The 15,852-nt window shown below is 38.6% G+C and overlaps 1 protein-coding gene across 1 annotated transcript in view; it reads left to right on the top strand.

Moving 5' to 3' along the window:
• Positions 1–15,852, top strand: part of LOC145729694 (zinc finger SWIM domain-containing protein 5-like) — a 46,213-nt gene continuing 30,361 nt past the window's right edge. Inside the window, exons 1-2 of the mRNA XM_081980555.1 lie at positions 1–156; positions 217–716. Coding sequence (XP_081836681.1) covers positions 116–156; positions 217–716 — 541 coding nt within the window. The 5' untranslated portion in view covers positions 1–115. The remainder of the gene's footprint in view (positions 157–216; positions 717–15,852) is intronic.

Genomic DNA, 15,852 nt, shown 5'->3' on the forward strand with positions numbered 1-15,852 from the left:
GAGGTTAAACAAAGAGAGAGATTATTCGGAGCGCCCTCATTGTTGGTCATCTGTCAATTGTACGTCAACGTCAACCCTTCTTTCAAAGCAAACGTCAAATTAGAGAGACAACAAAATGGCGTCAATAGCGATTTCAGTTTGGTGCTCAATTTCTAGGTAATATTGTGGGGCTTTCAGCTCGTTTAGCCACGCTTACACAAGTGCTTCTTTGTTTAGTAGTGAAAATCGGGGCAAAATGGTTAACAACGACAACGCCGTGGCAGCGATCGTCACGACGCCCTTCGGGGGGCGCCCGCCGCTAGAGTTTCCGTCAGTGAGTCCAGTCACCAGTCAGTGTGTGATCGAGTGCGTTCGGCGACGCATGGCGCACGACGCGCTTCCGCCCCGACGCCCCCCGGTGGGCGCTCTGCCTCCCTGTTGTGCTCCGTTACGTTTACGACCGCCGCCCCCGCGCAATCCCGACTCTCTGTTGGATATAACCGCGAAAAAAGTGGCCGAAACGATACCGTTTGCCCGTATCGAAGAGAAATATGATCGTATACCCGAACCGGTCCAGCGCCGGATCGTTTTTTGGAGTTTTCCCCGCAACGAGAGGGACATTTGCATGTACTCGAGCCTGTCCCGAGTGCAGAACAATCAGGAACCGGGCAGCCTCGCCTTTTGCAAAGGGATGAAATTGCTGGAGAGCGGATGTGTGGATAACGTGCTGCAAGTCGGTAAGTGGACTCTTTTTTTTTTATGGTGCAGAGGCGGGCGGAGCCTCAATTTACGATCACTAAACCGTTAAGTAAGCAGCTGAATTCAGTCGGTTTTTGCTTTGTGATCCGGTCTGAGACCTTGTGTTAAAAGTACTTTAAAGTGTAAACAGCCCCAGGCTTGTCACCATTCCAGGAACCAATCACAATAGCAAACATTGCCAGAGTATTGATGTCACAAAACACGATTATTTACACATTGATTAATTATATCTGTGCAATTAAGCAGTTAGATAAGAGGGTTGTGGGTGTCAGGTCTAGGTCATTTACACATAGCTCCATTAAGTCTGACAAGGGGTCATTTCGAGGGCAATTTTTTGGTATTCCAGTAAATTCAATCACAATGATATTTAAGAGAGCTTCATGTGGGGTGTCTCATCTACATAACTCAAGCCTTGAAGCTAGATTTTCCTTGTAATCGCCTAAAATTGCACAATCCTGATATTGTATAAGTATGTAAATTATTATTTTCAATAATTGTTTAAATTAACTGTGGAATTCTATTACAACAATCCCTCATGAAGGTTTTTAGATACAAATGTCAGCTTCAAGTTATCAATCACCATAAAATGTTCCAAGTATCCAACTCGAGGTGAAAAATACTCAAAATCTCTTAAATACATTCAAAACAAACTTAAAACCCTTCAACTGAGAGAACACTTTTGTAACCCTCGAACAGCTTTAAGATTTCTTAAATCAGCCCTTAAAACACCTTAAGGAAACCCAAAAGTGCTTACTATCAGTCTGAAATGTATGATTTTCTGGAAAAATCCTGCATTTTGACACACTTTACAATAAATCAACTTCTAACGATTAACCTCAAACGTGGTGGGAATCAGGAAGTTTCTGTCAACTGACTGACGTCCTAATCAATGAATTTTAGAGTGGGCTATTATAATGTTCTAGAGAGGGAACGCTCTACGGGTGGGAAAATAAGCGGTTTTATTGGACAGGTTTGTGAGTGACGTCACAAATTAACTGTGTTCTGTGTTTCTCTTAATGCAAGAACGGCTCAACCTTGATCGGTCGGAGACACACCTAAAAATGACTGGTTTTCTTAATTTTCCCCCCTCAACTGTTTTTAATAATTACCGGTATTGTTTAATTACCAACCATTACGTTACAGTGGGTGTGTAGGCTGGTTTTTTTTGCCACCCACTCTGCCTCTCTTCACTCTGTAGGTTCCAGTTGGAAGAAAGAAGAGCGGTTTCGCACTTCAGCGCTTATGAATAGCGTGTCAAACTTCCAAACGTTGCTTTCCCACCCGTATAGCGTTCTCTTTCTAGGACCCACTCTAAAATTCATCGATTAGGACTCATGGGAATTTACGACACACATATACAATTTTACGGGTTTAATCTTGCGTAAAACAAGTTTTTGTTAAAATTTGGTTCTGCTCTATTTGCTGTAAGCGGCAACGTTGCTACGTTCGCGCGACACCTTCACTCTCAGCTGTTGTCCGTCCTACGTCATCGGCTAACGGGGGCCCGTCAAAGAGCGTCTTCGTTGTCGCGCCGGCAACGCCGCACTGTGTCACTGTGCTGTCCGGATCAAAGGTTGCGCCCGACGTTGCCGGCTCCTCGCGTAATTCCGACTGGCGCCACTAATAACACACCGGGGATCGACACGCAACCAGTAATATCGACTGTCTTTATATTATATTCGTATTAACAGATAATGGGGCCTCCGTCTGGTTTTTTAGCTACTTAATCTGGTTTTTACCATCTTTGCAGCTTCGATTCCCCTAATATCTATAATTACTTTCGGGGGCCACGAAGGTCCATTAATATGGCTCCGAAGGCTGACAGGGACTCCTCCTCTACGGGCTGAAAAAAAAGTTTCGAAAGTGGGGCCTCCTCGAAAACTAATTTTCTAGAAGTTCGGCCCCCCGGATTATTTATTTTTGCTTGTGTTTTAGTTTGCCGCTTTGATTAATGATGCCCCGTTTCCAAGAAATGTTGGTGCAAAAAGTTGTCTGTTGAGGGTTGTCCGACTTGTACAATGTTAAGTACAATTCAAGCTTAAACTGTCAAACTCTGGTCTGCTATTTTATTGGTTGGAACATGTGATTCATTTTAAGTTTGAATTGGTCACGTGATTATTTTCAATTCCATTTGAATTTTAATTTTAAAGGACACGTGATTATTTTTTTAACGCCAAAACGGAATCTTGATTGTCACGTGACCGTTTTTAAGTTTAAACTGATTTTTTTTTAAGATAAAAATGATCACGTGACATTTTTAATCATAAAATTTAAAGGACACCAAAAAAGTCACAGTTGACAGTTTCATATGTCAAAATGTTATTCGGAGGGTCACGTGACCGTTTTTTTCAATTTAAACTGATATTTTTATAGTCACGTGACTTTTCCCAGTGAAAATGGACACGTGACGATTTTCTAACATCAAATTTATTTTTAAAGGTCACGTGACTTTTTTAACGTCACAACGGAATCTTGATTGTCACGTGACTGTTTTTAAGTTTAAACTGATTTTTTTTTGAAGATAAAAATGACCACGTGACATTTTTAATCATTAAATGTCAAAATGTTATTCGGAGGGTCACGTGATCGTTTTTTGAATTTAAACTGAAATTTTTACAGTCACGTGACTTTTTTCCCAGTGAAAATGGACACGTGACGATTTTCAAACGTCAAATTTATTTTTAAAAGTCACGTGACTTCTTTAACATCGAAACGGAATCCTGAAGATCACGTGACTGTTTTTAAGTTTAAACTGATTTTTTTTGAAGATAAAAATGACCACGTGACATTTTTAATCATTAAATGTCAAAATGTTATTCGGAGGGTCACGTGATCGTTTTTTGAATTTAAACTGAAATTTTTACAGTCACGTGACTTTTTTCCCAGTGAAAATGGACACGTGACGATTTTCAAAAGTCAAATTTATTTTTAAAGGTCACGTGATTTTTTTTTTACATTAAAACGGAATCCTGAAGATCACGTGACTGTATTCAATGGAAAAATTGTATTTCAAATGTCACGTGACCGTTTTTAAGTTTAAACTGATATATTTGAAGATAAAAATGGTCACGTGACATTTTCAATAATCAAATTTAATTTTGAAGGTCACGTGACTGTTTTAAATGGCGAAATCTATTTGAAAGGTCACGTGACCTTTTCAATAATCAAATTTAATTTTAAAGGTCACGTGACTGTTTTTTAGTTTAAACTGATATTTTTGAAGATAAAAATGGTCACGTGACATTTTCAATATTTAAATTTAAAGGTCACGTCTTACTAATGGAGTCACAGTTGACAGTTTCAAATGTCAAAATGTTACTTAGAGGGTCATTAACGGTTTTTCAATTTAAAATGATATTTCACAGTCAAGTGACAGTTTTCACAGTGAAAATGATCACATGATTATTTTCAATCATAAAATTTATTTTTAAAGGTCATGTGACTTTTTTCTAACATCAAAACGGTATCATGAAGATAGCGTGACTGTTTTCATTGACAAAATCGTATTTGAAAGGTCACGTGACCGTTTTTAAGTTTAAACTGATATTTTTTAATATAAAACTGGCCACGTGGCATTTTCAATAATCAAATTTCAATTTAAAGGTCACGTCTTAAAAATGAAAGTCACAGTTGATAGTTTTAAATGTCAAAATGTTATTTGGAGGGTCACGTGACCGTTTTTAAATTTAAACTGATATTTTTATAGTCACGTGACTTTTTTCACAGTAAAAATGGACACGTGACGATTTTCAAACGTCAAATTTATTTTTAAAGGTCACGTGACTTTTTTTTAAAATCAAAACGGAATGTTGAAGATCACGTGACTGAATTCAATGGCAAAATTTTATTTAAAATGTCACGTGACCGTTTTTAAGTTTAAACTGATATTTTTGAAGATAAAAATACTCACGTGACATTTTCTATAATCGAATTTAATTTTAAGGGTCACGTGACTGTTTTAAATGGCGAAATCGTATTTGAAAGGTCACGTGACCGTTTTTAAGTTTAAACTCATATTTTTTAAGACAAAAATGATCACGTGACTTTTTGAATTATCAAATTTAATTTTAAAGCTCACGTGACCTTTGTGCCAAAACACAAACCTGAAGGGTCACGTGACCGTTTTTTTTTTTGTTTTAATCTGATACACTGAATCACGTGACTATTTTCACAGTTTACAAATGGGATTCACAATAATGTGTTAGGTACGTATAAATTTGGCGATGAATGAGGCAAATCCAGTACTGCCATCCATCGACATATAAAAAAGTCCATACCCTTTCCTGTCAGTCAAATAAGGAAGTTTCCCAGCTTTAACGGTGCATTGCAACAGTTTAAGCCCTCTAGCGGGGAAATTGTTTAATCAATCAACCATTGTTGCCATATCGTTGAAAAACTCCAATTCATTAGCCGTCGACATGTAAAACTTTATAACAAGTCAGTGAAATGAAATGTTAATTGTTCTATACTTAGTATAATTCAGCCAGTGGATCGTCTTTAGGCTTGAATGCAACTTATTCGCATTTCGTTGCGTATTGATCGTAGAAAACCCAGTGGGTAGTGGTTTCACATCCCGCCCAACATTACAACCGAATTGTCGTAGGGGGTTGGGGGGGTGGTCCGATGATTATTATTAAATGTCAGCGCCATAAATCAAAGAGTCCCATTGTGCCGGGGCTCATCGACCCGCCTCCTCGTTGCATATTAAACTAGTACAATTTGCCACATAGACGCCGTGCGGTGTACAAAAGCCAGAAAACGTGAAAAGAAGTTTTAACGTGACGGACACCCTACTGCTGCGAAACAACGGGAACCTTTCAGTCCCGGATTTTTTTTTTTGTAATTGTGTTGTTCAACACCAACAACTTTCCGGGCTTTCATTGTTTCGGCGCTTACAATGCGTGTCCGAAATTTGAATAAAATTCTTTTGAGCCTGGCGAAAAGGAGCGTCATCCAAGCTCTATTGTCCGTCTAGTTGTCTTTAATTAACCATCCCTTTTAGTATACAACACACGAAAGTTGAGAATCCGAGCGAATAATCCCGATTTCAATTAAAGTCTTCTCGGGAAATTCCGCCCAGAACATTCCGGGGGCGTTTGCCTTGAGGCCCAAAAATTCGAAACATTTTTTAATTTCGTCTTTTGTTCAGTCACGCGAACCTCGAAGCGATTGCAAACGATTCTTCCTTCTTTTTTCACTGGATTAACCTGGCTTTATTCATTGAACAATTTTGTGGTAGTTGCATTAATAATAAGAAAAGAAGAAGAGTTGCTTCAGTTCAACCTAACCTAGTTTGGTCTTTGTTTCTGTAATCAGTAGGGCTGTCAATTCTTCTTTAATTTTTTCGTTTGGAATGTAGTCTTCGTGATTGATTTATTTTTTGGCTTTAGCTACCACTTTAAGCCGTAAGGGTGTTGTGACGAATTAAACCTAAATATTTACAAGTTTTGTGATAGTTAAACTTGGTTAGAATCACTTTTTGTACGTTAGCACAGATTTTCGGAAATATCTCCCAGAGAAGGCCCTTTAGGGCAAAAGTGGCCTAATTCATTCTGGTAAAGGATAAAATTCCCTACATCTTTCTCCTTTTTCACTTTTTTCGTATTTTTCCAAATAACCTAGTTACATTTGGCTGAACTTGGAGGTTTATCATCCTTTTTCTTTTTTTGAAGATCACGTGACATTTCCGCTATTTTGACATGTTTTATTCCAACCAGTTTATCCAAAGTCACGTGATTTTTTTTCCGAGTCATTTTGATTTGCCTTTTTCTAAGAATTGTTATTTTGCTGTTCTGTTAAAGTCACGTGACTGGTACACACCATTTTGCCCGACACTCTTTCATTCAATCGTAAATAACTATCTTATATGACGCATAATGTATGGATTTTTATATGTCGATTGATAGCCAATAAAATGGGCTTTCCACTGATATGCAACATTGGTTGATTGGTTAAATCGTTTGGCCGCTAGAGGGCTTCAAAGTTGACCAATTTTTTTTGATGCAGTATTTCACTCAGTTGTAAATAACTCGCCATTTTGGTACACTTTGTGCATACTTTTATACATCAATGGATAGCCAATGAAATGGGCTTTCCGACGATATGGCAACACTGGTTGGTTGATTTATTGGTTAGGCCGCTAGATGCCCTCAAAGTTGAAGAGTTTATATTCCACTTTTTTTAGTGCAGCGTTTCATTCAATCGCAAATAACTCGCTTATTTGGTCCACACTATACAAACTTTTGTACGTCAATAGATAGCCAATGAAATGGGCTTTCCGACGATATGGCAACACTGGTTGGTTGATTTATTGGTTAGGCCGCTAGATGCCCTCAAAGTTGAAGAGTTTATATGTCACTTTTTTTAGTGCAGCGTTTCATTCAATCGCAAATAACTCGCTTATTTGGTCCACACTATATAAGTTTTTGTACATCAATAGATAGCCAATGAAATAGGCTTTCTGAAGGTATGAAAACACTGGTTGGTAGGTTAAATCGTTTGGTCGCTAGAGGGCGTCAAACTTGACCAATTTTTTTTGATGCAGTATTTCACTCAATCGTAAATAACTCGCCATTTTCGTACACTCTGTGCAGACTTTTATACATCAGTGGATAGCCAATGAAATGGGCTTTCCGACGATATGGCAACACTGGTTGGTTGATTTATTGGTTAGGCCGCTAGATGCCCTCAAAGTTGAAGAGTTTATATTCCACTTTTTTTAGTGCAGCGTTTCATTCAATCGCAAATAACTCGCTTATTTGGTCCACACTATACAAACTTTTGTACGTCAATAGATAGCCAATGAAATGGGCTTTCCGACGATATGGCAACACTGGTTGGTTGATTTATTGGTTAGGCCGCTAGATGCCCTCAAAGTTGAAGAGTTTATATGTCACTTTTTTTAGTGCAGCGTTTCATTCAATCGCAAATAACTCGCTTATTTGGTCCACACTATATAAGTTTTTGTACATCAATAGATAGCCAATGAAATAGGCTTTCTGAAGGTATGAAAACACTGGTTGGTAGGTTAAATCGTTTGGTCGCTAGAGGGCGTCAAACTTGACCAATTTTTTTTGATGCAGTATTTCACTCAATCGTAAATAACTCGCCATTTTCGTACACTCTGTGCAGACTTTTATACATCAGTGGATAGCCAATGAAATGGGCTTTCCGACGATATGGCAACACTGGTTGGTTGATATATTGGTTAGGCCGCTAGATGCCCTCAAAGTTGAAGAGTTTATATTCCACTTTTTTTAGTGCAGCGTTTCATTCAATCGCAAGTAACTCGCTTATTTGGTCCACACTATATAAACTTTTGTACGTCAATAGATAGCCAATGAAATGGGCTTTCTTAAGGTATGACAACACTGGTTAGTAGGTTAAATCGTTTGGCCGCTAGAGGGCTTCAAACTTAACCAATTTTTCTCCCAACTTTAAGAATCTAAGTAACTGAAAACAGTTTCTAAATTTCTGGTGACGTTTTGAATGCCATTTTGTGGTGTTTCTGACCTGGAAAAACCGTTTGAGAACCTTTTGTAATACTTTCAAGACTCAGAAGAGAGTTATGGTGTTTCTGAGCTGCAAAAAACCATTTGAAAGCTTCTGGTGACTTTCTTCTTCCTTTCTTCACAGTAATGGCCTTTGTCCACGTTAAACCCAAACTAACCTAAAAATTCTTCATCTTTTCTGTCACATTAACAGCATTTGCTCACTTCAATTAAACTCTTCTTTTTCTATGCTCTGGCACTAGACCATACGAAAAAAATAACAAACATCTGGCGTGGCGCATTTATTTTCGCCCCCCGCGGGACATTGTCAGGGGCGGGGGGGGCTCACTTTCATTAAAAGTCCCGTATCTAAGATTGATGCCGGACCATCGGGAGCGAAATAATCGCGGCCTAGGGGCCAACGGCCTCCCAACAATAGTGCCCCATAAATTAGCGCACCCCTCGTGCCGCGTGGGGCCCCCATTACGGCCCCGTCGAGATTACGATGACTGACGCAGATAGAGCTGGGGCATCATCGTCGAATTTGAAATTTAAATCTACTCTTGGTGTGTAACTCGTTTTGATGGTAATGTCGCGGCAGCTGCGCCTTGCGTTGCGCTCTGGCAAGCCCCCTCGCCGACCGGACTTATGTTCTCCCGATTTGCATACGAATCGGGGCCCCCAGTTGACTGTGATTAATTCCACGAGTATTGAGAGAATTTTTGTAGAAAATTCAGAACAGAATAGTAGCCACCCCTCCTACTTTCATCAGCCCCCCCAGGCTCTTCCAAACACTTGTGGCTTTCCTCGGGCGTCAGGTGCGGCACGTCCCTAGGCCACGTTGCCGCTTCCTCCGTACACCCGGGGGACGAATGATTGCGGCATCGTTGGCATTCCACACGCGGGTACAAAGCGCCATTAATCACCGAGTCGTCATCGTCATGGAGTGGTCAACCTTCAACCTCGGTTACCTGCGGCCGACTCGGGCTCCTCCGGGGCCTTAATAGATTTTGCTTTTGTCTTCTTTATTGTGTCATCGGGGTTCAACGACACAACAACCGAAACGAGGAAGTTGACATTTTCGACCCTCGTCGTTAAATGTCACACCCGAGTGCAAGTTTTCCTGCACAAATCGAAACTCGTTTGCTTTGGTAGCTAACGCCAAAACAACCTTTACAGAAGAGTAAACCTTGTTGTAGTGCTTCTAACCTAATTCTTCTTTCTGATTAACTTTCAATGTTCGGTTCGAGCTCTTCACAGCATCCAGCCAAACTTTCAGGAATAATAAACGAAGGTTAATTAATAATTATGTGCTTTACGACGTTAAGTGGTGGTAGCTAAAGCCAGAACAAAACATAAAAGAAGACCGGCACAATCTCGCTTAATTATCTTTTGGGATGAGAAAAGTCATAATATACAGGGTGTCCCACCGGGAACTACTGCGATCTATATTTTGTCGGGAAATTTACTACAACACGCGTCAATCTGACGTTGACTGTCATTGGATGGGCAGAAATGCAAGATGGCGGCTCAAAATGTCAAAACTTGAGATTTTTCCCTATTTCGAGTGATTTAGGGCAGGGGAATTCGTTACAACGGTCAATTTGACGTTAGCTGTCACTGATATGGAAGAAATCCAAGATGGCGGCCGAAAATGTCAAAACCCGAGTTTTCATACTGTATTTTGACTAGTTTAGGTTCGTGGAGTTCATTACGCCGGTCTATTTGACGTTAATTGTCATTGGATGGGAGGAAATTCAAGATGGCGGCCCAAAATGTCAAAAATTGAGTTTACTCGATTACGACTAATTTAGGATCGGGGAGTTCATTACACCCGTCAATTTGACGTTACCTGTCACTGATATGGAAGAAATCCAAGATGGCGGCCAAAAATGTCAAAAATTGAGTTTATACTCGATTACGACTAATTTAGGGTCGGGAAGTTCATTACACCTGTCAATTTGACGTTAACTGTCATTGGATGGGAGGAAATGCAAGATGGTGGCCCAAAATGTCAAAAACGGAGCTTATACTCTATTTCTACTAATTTAGGGTCGGGGAGTTCATTGCACCCGTCAATTTGACGTTACCGGAAGAAATCCAAAATGGCCGTCCAAAATGTCAAAAATTGAGTTTATACTCTATTTCGACTAATTTAGGGTCGGGGAATTCACTACTCCGGTCAATTTGACATTACCTGTCACTGATATGGAAGAAATCTAAAATGGCGGTCCAAAATGTTAAAAATCGAGTTATTTTATTATTCTAATCGAGTTATTTATTTTCCATTTCGACTTATTTAGGGTCGAATAATTTATTACAACAGTCAATTTGACACGTTTGCTAGGGTCTTTTATTTTATTTAGGACAAGCCCTAAAACTTTTGTATTAGCAGCCAGTTTTCTACCTGCAAACAGTGCAAACACAAAGTCCCTACAAGCTGTCTAAATATACGAACCAACCCTGTATAAGTGAATAAGAAGAGAAATTTGCTACCCTTCAAATAACCTACTACAACGCATACGGTTAGCGGTAAATGCCATAAAAACTAAAGAAAAATTAGGTTGGAAGGAACAAAAATTTAAAAAGAAGAAGAATTACATTAAGTGAGCGTCTTGACCAATTTAGTCATTAAGGTAGCTAACGCCGTAAAAGTAGAAAAGAAGAAATCTATTGATGATTATAATAATTGTACTGAATTCGAGGTCGAAATAAAAATACTGCTAGTATGCAAAGTACCGTTATAGCCTAAACCTACACTGAAACATGCTATATAATATGTATTCAAATTTTTTTCCATAAAACCATCTAATTTACACACTTTAGGCGACTTTCTACCAAACGAAACTAATGTACCAGCATTCGTACAATTGTATCAGGAGGGTTGCGAATTTCAGTATTTAAACTTTTAGCCCCCCCTTCCTCTTCAAAGACGTTGGTAAATATGCTCGGTCTGCCTGTTTATTTTATGTGCCCCTTGTGCAAACAGCCCCGGTTAAAGGGGGGCGGCGTCGCGTAACCGGTTCTCCTTTCTGCCCAGATTGTACAGTGGTACGGGCCAACGGCATCGCCTATCTATAAACAAACAGAAAAAAATGAGGTTATTAATATGAAACAGGTCCGGATTGGTGTCGAGTTATTAATGGGGGGGTCGGTAATAGGCCGGATTGACGGTTTATTTAAATTATACTGGTAACAGTTAATCGAGAGGTGAAGCAATACTTTCTCCAGCTAAAAATTACAAAATATGTCGTCTTTATTCTAGGATTAGCTCCAATAAACCTGGGCCAGGCTTAAAACAGTGTAAATAAGCGGAGATTATCATTGGCGTGACGTCACTAACACATTTTACGATGTTGCAATTGTTTAATGTTATCATCGCACTGCGTGTGCGGGTTTTTTTCGCCCTCAATCACTATCACCAAACACGAGGCGTGACCCTAGTACAAACCGAATTCCAACTTTGGTATTGTACTAGGTACAGTACAATAGCGCCAGCGTAACTCGTAAATAAGCTGGCAATACCCGATCAATATGGCGTCGCAGATCGGAGGCTCAAAGTTGCTCTAGGCAAATGAGATCAAAGGAAACCGCGCCTCCCTCTTTCCTATCACCCCCCCTCCCCTCTTCATCCCCGTGGGGGTGGGGGGCAGCCATAAAAATTATTGGAGAGGGTGCAACAAACATATTGTAAGCCTTTTAAATCCCACTAATAACCAGTCTACTGAATTGTGTAAGTTTTGACTTTGGCCACCCTGTATAATGTCTGTCAAAATAACTGTTGTGGTAAAAACTGAATTCGACAGATTCCATTCTAACAGACAGTGACAATCCTGTCAGCACTGTCAAATGACGTCATTCTTAAATGACGTACGTACTCTAGAGTAACACCATGATGACAGTCGATCACACCACTATATACAGTGTGTCTCAAATTATACTGAAAGTATGAAAAAGTCGATTAAATGGAGGCAAAATTTGCCATTTTTGTGGATATTTTCTTTGCTAATTTTTCCTTTCACACGTTTCTATTTTTTTTTTTTTAAATAAAGTCCTGGTACTTTTGTGACACTTTCTAGTAGTGATGGGTAAATTACCGGTAAGGGAAATATTTTACTTTACCAGGAAAATTTGACTTGTAAATTACAAATACTGTGTTTCTGGCAGTTCAAACTTTGACAGCGCTTTTCTTACTGACTGTACCTAATTTTGTACTATTTTTCAAGTTATTGGATGGGAAATTTAATGGGGATTCCAAAAATGTGCTTAAAACTGTCATTTTGTCACTCTAAGTAGGTTTTACAGGCGATTTTGTCCCTGACTGTCCTTCCAAACTGTGTTTACGGCAGTTCAAATTTTGACACTGTTTTTCTAACTGACTATACTCGATTTTTTAGTGTTTTTTTAGACTATTGGATAGGAAATTTAATGAGGATTCCAACAATGTGCTTAAAACTGTCATTTTCACACTACAAGTGGGTTTTACAAGCGATTTTGTCCTTGACTGTCCCTTCAAACTGTGTTTCTAGCAGTTCAAATTTTGACACTGCTTTTCTTACTGACTTTACCAAATTTTGTACTGTTTTTTCAGGTTATTGGATAGAAAATTTAATGGGGATTCCAAAAATGTGCTTAAAACTGTCATTTTCTCACTCTAAATAGGTTTTCAGGTGATTTTGTACCTGAGTGTCCTTTCAAGTTGTGTTTCTGCCAGTTCAATTTTTGACACCGCTTTTTTTACCGCCTGTACCAAATTTTGTAGTGTTTTTTCAGGCTGTTGGATAGAAAATTTAATGAGAATTCCAAAAATGTGCTTGGAACAGTCATTTTCACTCCAAATAGGTTTTCCAGGTGATTTTGTCCGTGACTGTCCTTTCAAACTGTGTTTCTGGCAGTTCAAAGTTTGACACCAATTTTCGCCCTGACTGTACTTAATTTTTACTATTTTCAAGTTATTGGATAGGAAATTTAATAAGGATTCCAAAAATGTGCTTAAAACTATCATTTTCTCACTCTAAGTAGGTTTTCCAGGTGATTTTGTCCCTTTCAAACTGTGCTTCTGGCAGTTCAAACTTCGACACTGTTTTTCTTCCTGACTGTACTTAATTTTGTACTATTTTTCAAGTTATTGGATGGGAAATTTAATGAGGATTTCAAAAATGTGCTTAAAACTGTCATTTTCTCACTCCAAGTGGATTTTATAAGCAATTTTGTCATGGACTATCCTTTCAAACTGTATTTCTGGCAGTTTAGACTTTGACACCATTTTTCTTACTGACTGTCTTATACTTGGTAGTGTTTTTTCAGGTTATTGGATGGGAAATTTAATAAGGATTCCAAAAATGTGTTAAAAACTGTAATTTTCTCACTCTAAGTAGGTTTTACAGACGATTTTGTCCCAGATTGTCCTTCCAAACTCTATTTATGACAGGTCACTGTTTGAAATTGCTTTTCTTACTGACTTGATCAAATTTTGTACTGTTTTTTTAGGCTGTCGGATAGGAAATTTAATAAGGATTCCAAAAATGTACTTAAAACTGTCATTTTCTTACTCCAAGTAGGTTTTACAGACGATTTTGTCCCAGACTGTCCTTCCAAACTGTGTTTATGGCAATTCAATCTTTGACACCGCTTTTTTTACTAACTACCAAATTTTGTATTGTTTTTTCAGGTTATTGGATAGGAAATTTAATGAGGATTCCAAAAATGTGCTTAAAACTGTCATTTTCTCACTACAAGTGCGTTTACCAGGTGATTTGGTCCCTGAGTGTCCTTTCAAGTTGTGTTTCTGCCAGTTCATGATTTGACACCGCTTTTTTTACCGACTGTACCAAATTTTGTAGTGTTTTTTCAGGCTGTTGGATAGAAAATTTAATGAGCATTCCAAAAATGTGCTTAAAACTGTCATTTTCTCACTCCAAGTGGGTTTCACAGGTGATTTTGTCCGTGACTGTCCTTTCAAACTGTCTTTCTGGCTGTTCAAAGTTTGACACCAATTTTCTCCCTGACTGTACCTAATTTTTTACTATTTTTCAAGTCATTGGATGGGAAATTTAATAACGATTCCAAAAATGTGCTTAAAATTGTCATTTTCTCTCTCCAAGTTGGTTTGACAAGCGATTTTGTCCCTGACTGACAAACTCTTAAACTATGCTCAAAAGATGCAAAAATCAGGGTTTAGAAAAGGTACAAAAGGTGTTTCTAAGATTTATGACAGTTATTTTGAGAATGGTCACGTGACTGCCTAGCTAAATTCTCTTTCAAAAACCACGTAATATTTGCCCCTAATGTCAAAACTGTCAAAATTTGCCTAGAATTTAAAACCATTACAGGTTCCGAAACAAGACGTGTTTCTAAGATTTATGACAGTTATTTTGACAATTGTCAGTAAATTACCAATTTTAATTATTGATAACCCAAAATCTCTAAAACAAGTAACAAATCAAATCAGCCTTTTATTCATGCTCTTGTCATCTCTTTCTAACTTGAAGCTATTTTGGTCATTTTGTCCCATTTTTTCCATGGATAGAGTAGATCCAATAAACGGACTATGTGTCAACTGTCGACTGTCAAAAAAACTATTTAGTAAATACATAGAGAGGTCACAAAACATGAAACACATGACTGAGCCAATATGAGTTAGTGACAAGAAATACTCATCAAAATGGGTCACGTGTTACGACTGTCACAAACTGACGTCACTTTGTGTTAAATGGTTTATCGCATTATTGGTTGGTGATTGGTCAAAAAAAAAGCAGCAAGCTGTAAGCTGCTTTTTTGGACCAATCACAAACTACCAGCCACTATAGTCACGTGACAAGATTGAAGTGAATCTAGTGCGTGTCGCGCGTATTTGGTGCCGTCGCCGGCGAATTGACTTTAATTGACTTTTGGCTGGCGTTCGTTTACCCTGGTTCCAGACGGAAGTGGCTCTTAACAGGCGAATTTACGGTAAATTGGTGCCGTAATTGCCCGGAACGACGGAAAATCGAAGGCGGCCCCGCATCGAAATGTCGCGTCAACCATTTTTTTTTTAGCACAATTTACTCAAAATTTTTAGGTTAGGGAGCGGTTGGAGGAGGGGAAGAGGGGGTTGGGGTTATAAAACCGCAGTGATATTTCAGCCGGAGCATTTCGCTAATAATTCAACGCCGCGCAAATTTAAATTTGGACGGCGCCGTAAAAAGGCGGCCATTATTTTCGACAGGGGGAAAAATCGCACACCCTCCCGCATTACGAATGATAAATAATACAAATCGTCCGGTTATTTACGCCCGAATTGTACAAAGTTTAGTACAATTGTTTTTAGTACACACCCAAAACATTGCATTACGAAATTACATTTTAATTTGCAAGATATTTAGGGTTACATTAGCAATGTCAAAAAATTGCAATAAAAGTGTTCTCCTGGTCTTCAAAGCCCCAAAACTTTACTAATTTATATGGGACACACGGTATATTATTAGGTCAATCGATTCAGCTTTTCAAGAGCTACACGGTGACCCAAACATTGCAATGCAAAATGTTTTTAGTTTTTCAGATATTTAGTGTCAAAAGTGCTCTTAGCAATACAGCTCATTTTAGAAAAAAAAGTCAGTTTTGCAACACTGGAAAAATTGATTCA

Source organism: Ips typographus, linkage group LG5, assembly GCF_016097725.1.
Source record: "Ips typographus isolate SLU linkage group LG5, UJ_Ityp_2.0, whole genome shotgun sequence".
Classification (NCBI taxonomy): Eukaryota; Metazoa; Arthropoda; class Insecta; order Coleoptera; family Curculionidae; genus Ips; species Ips typographus.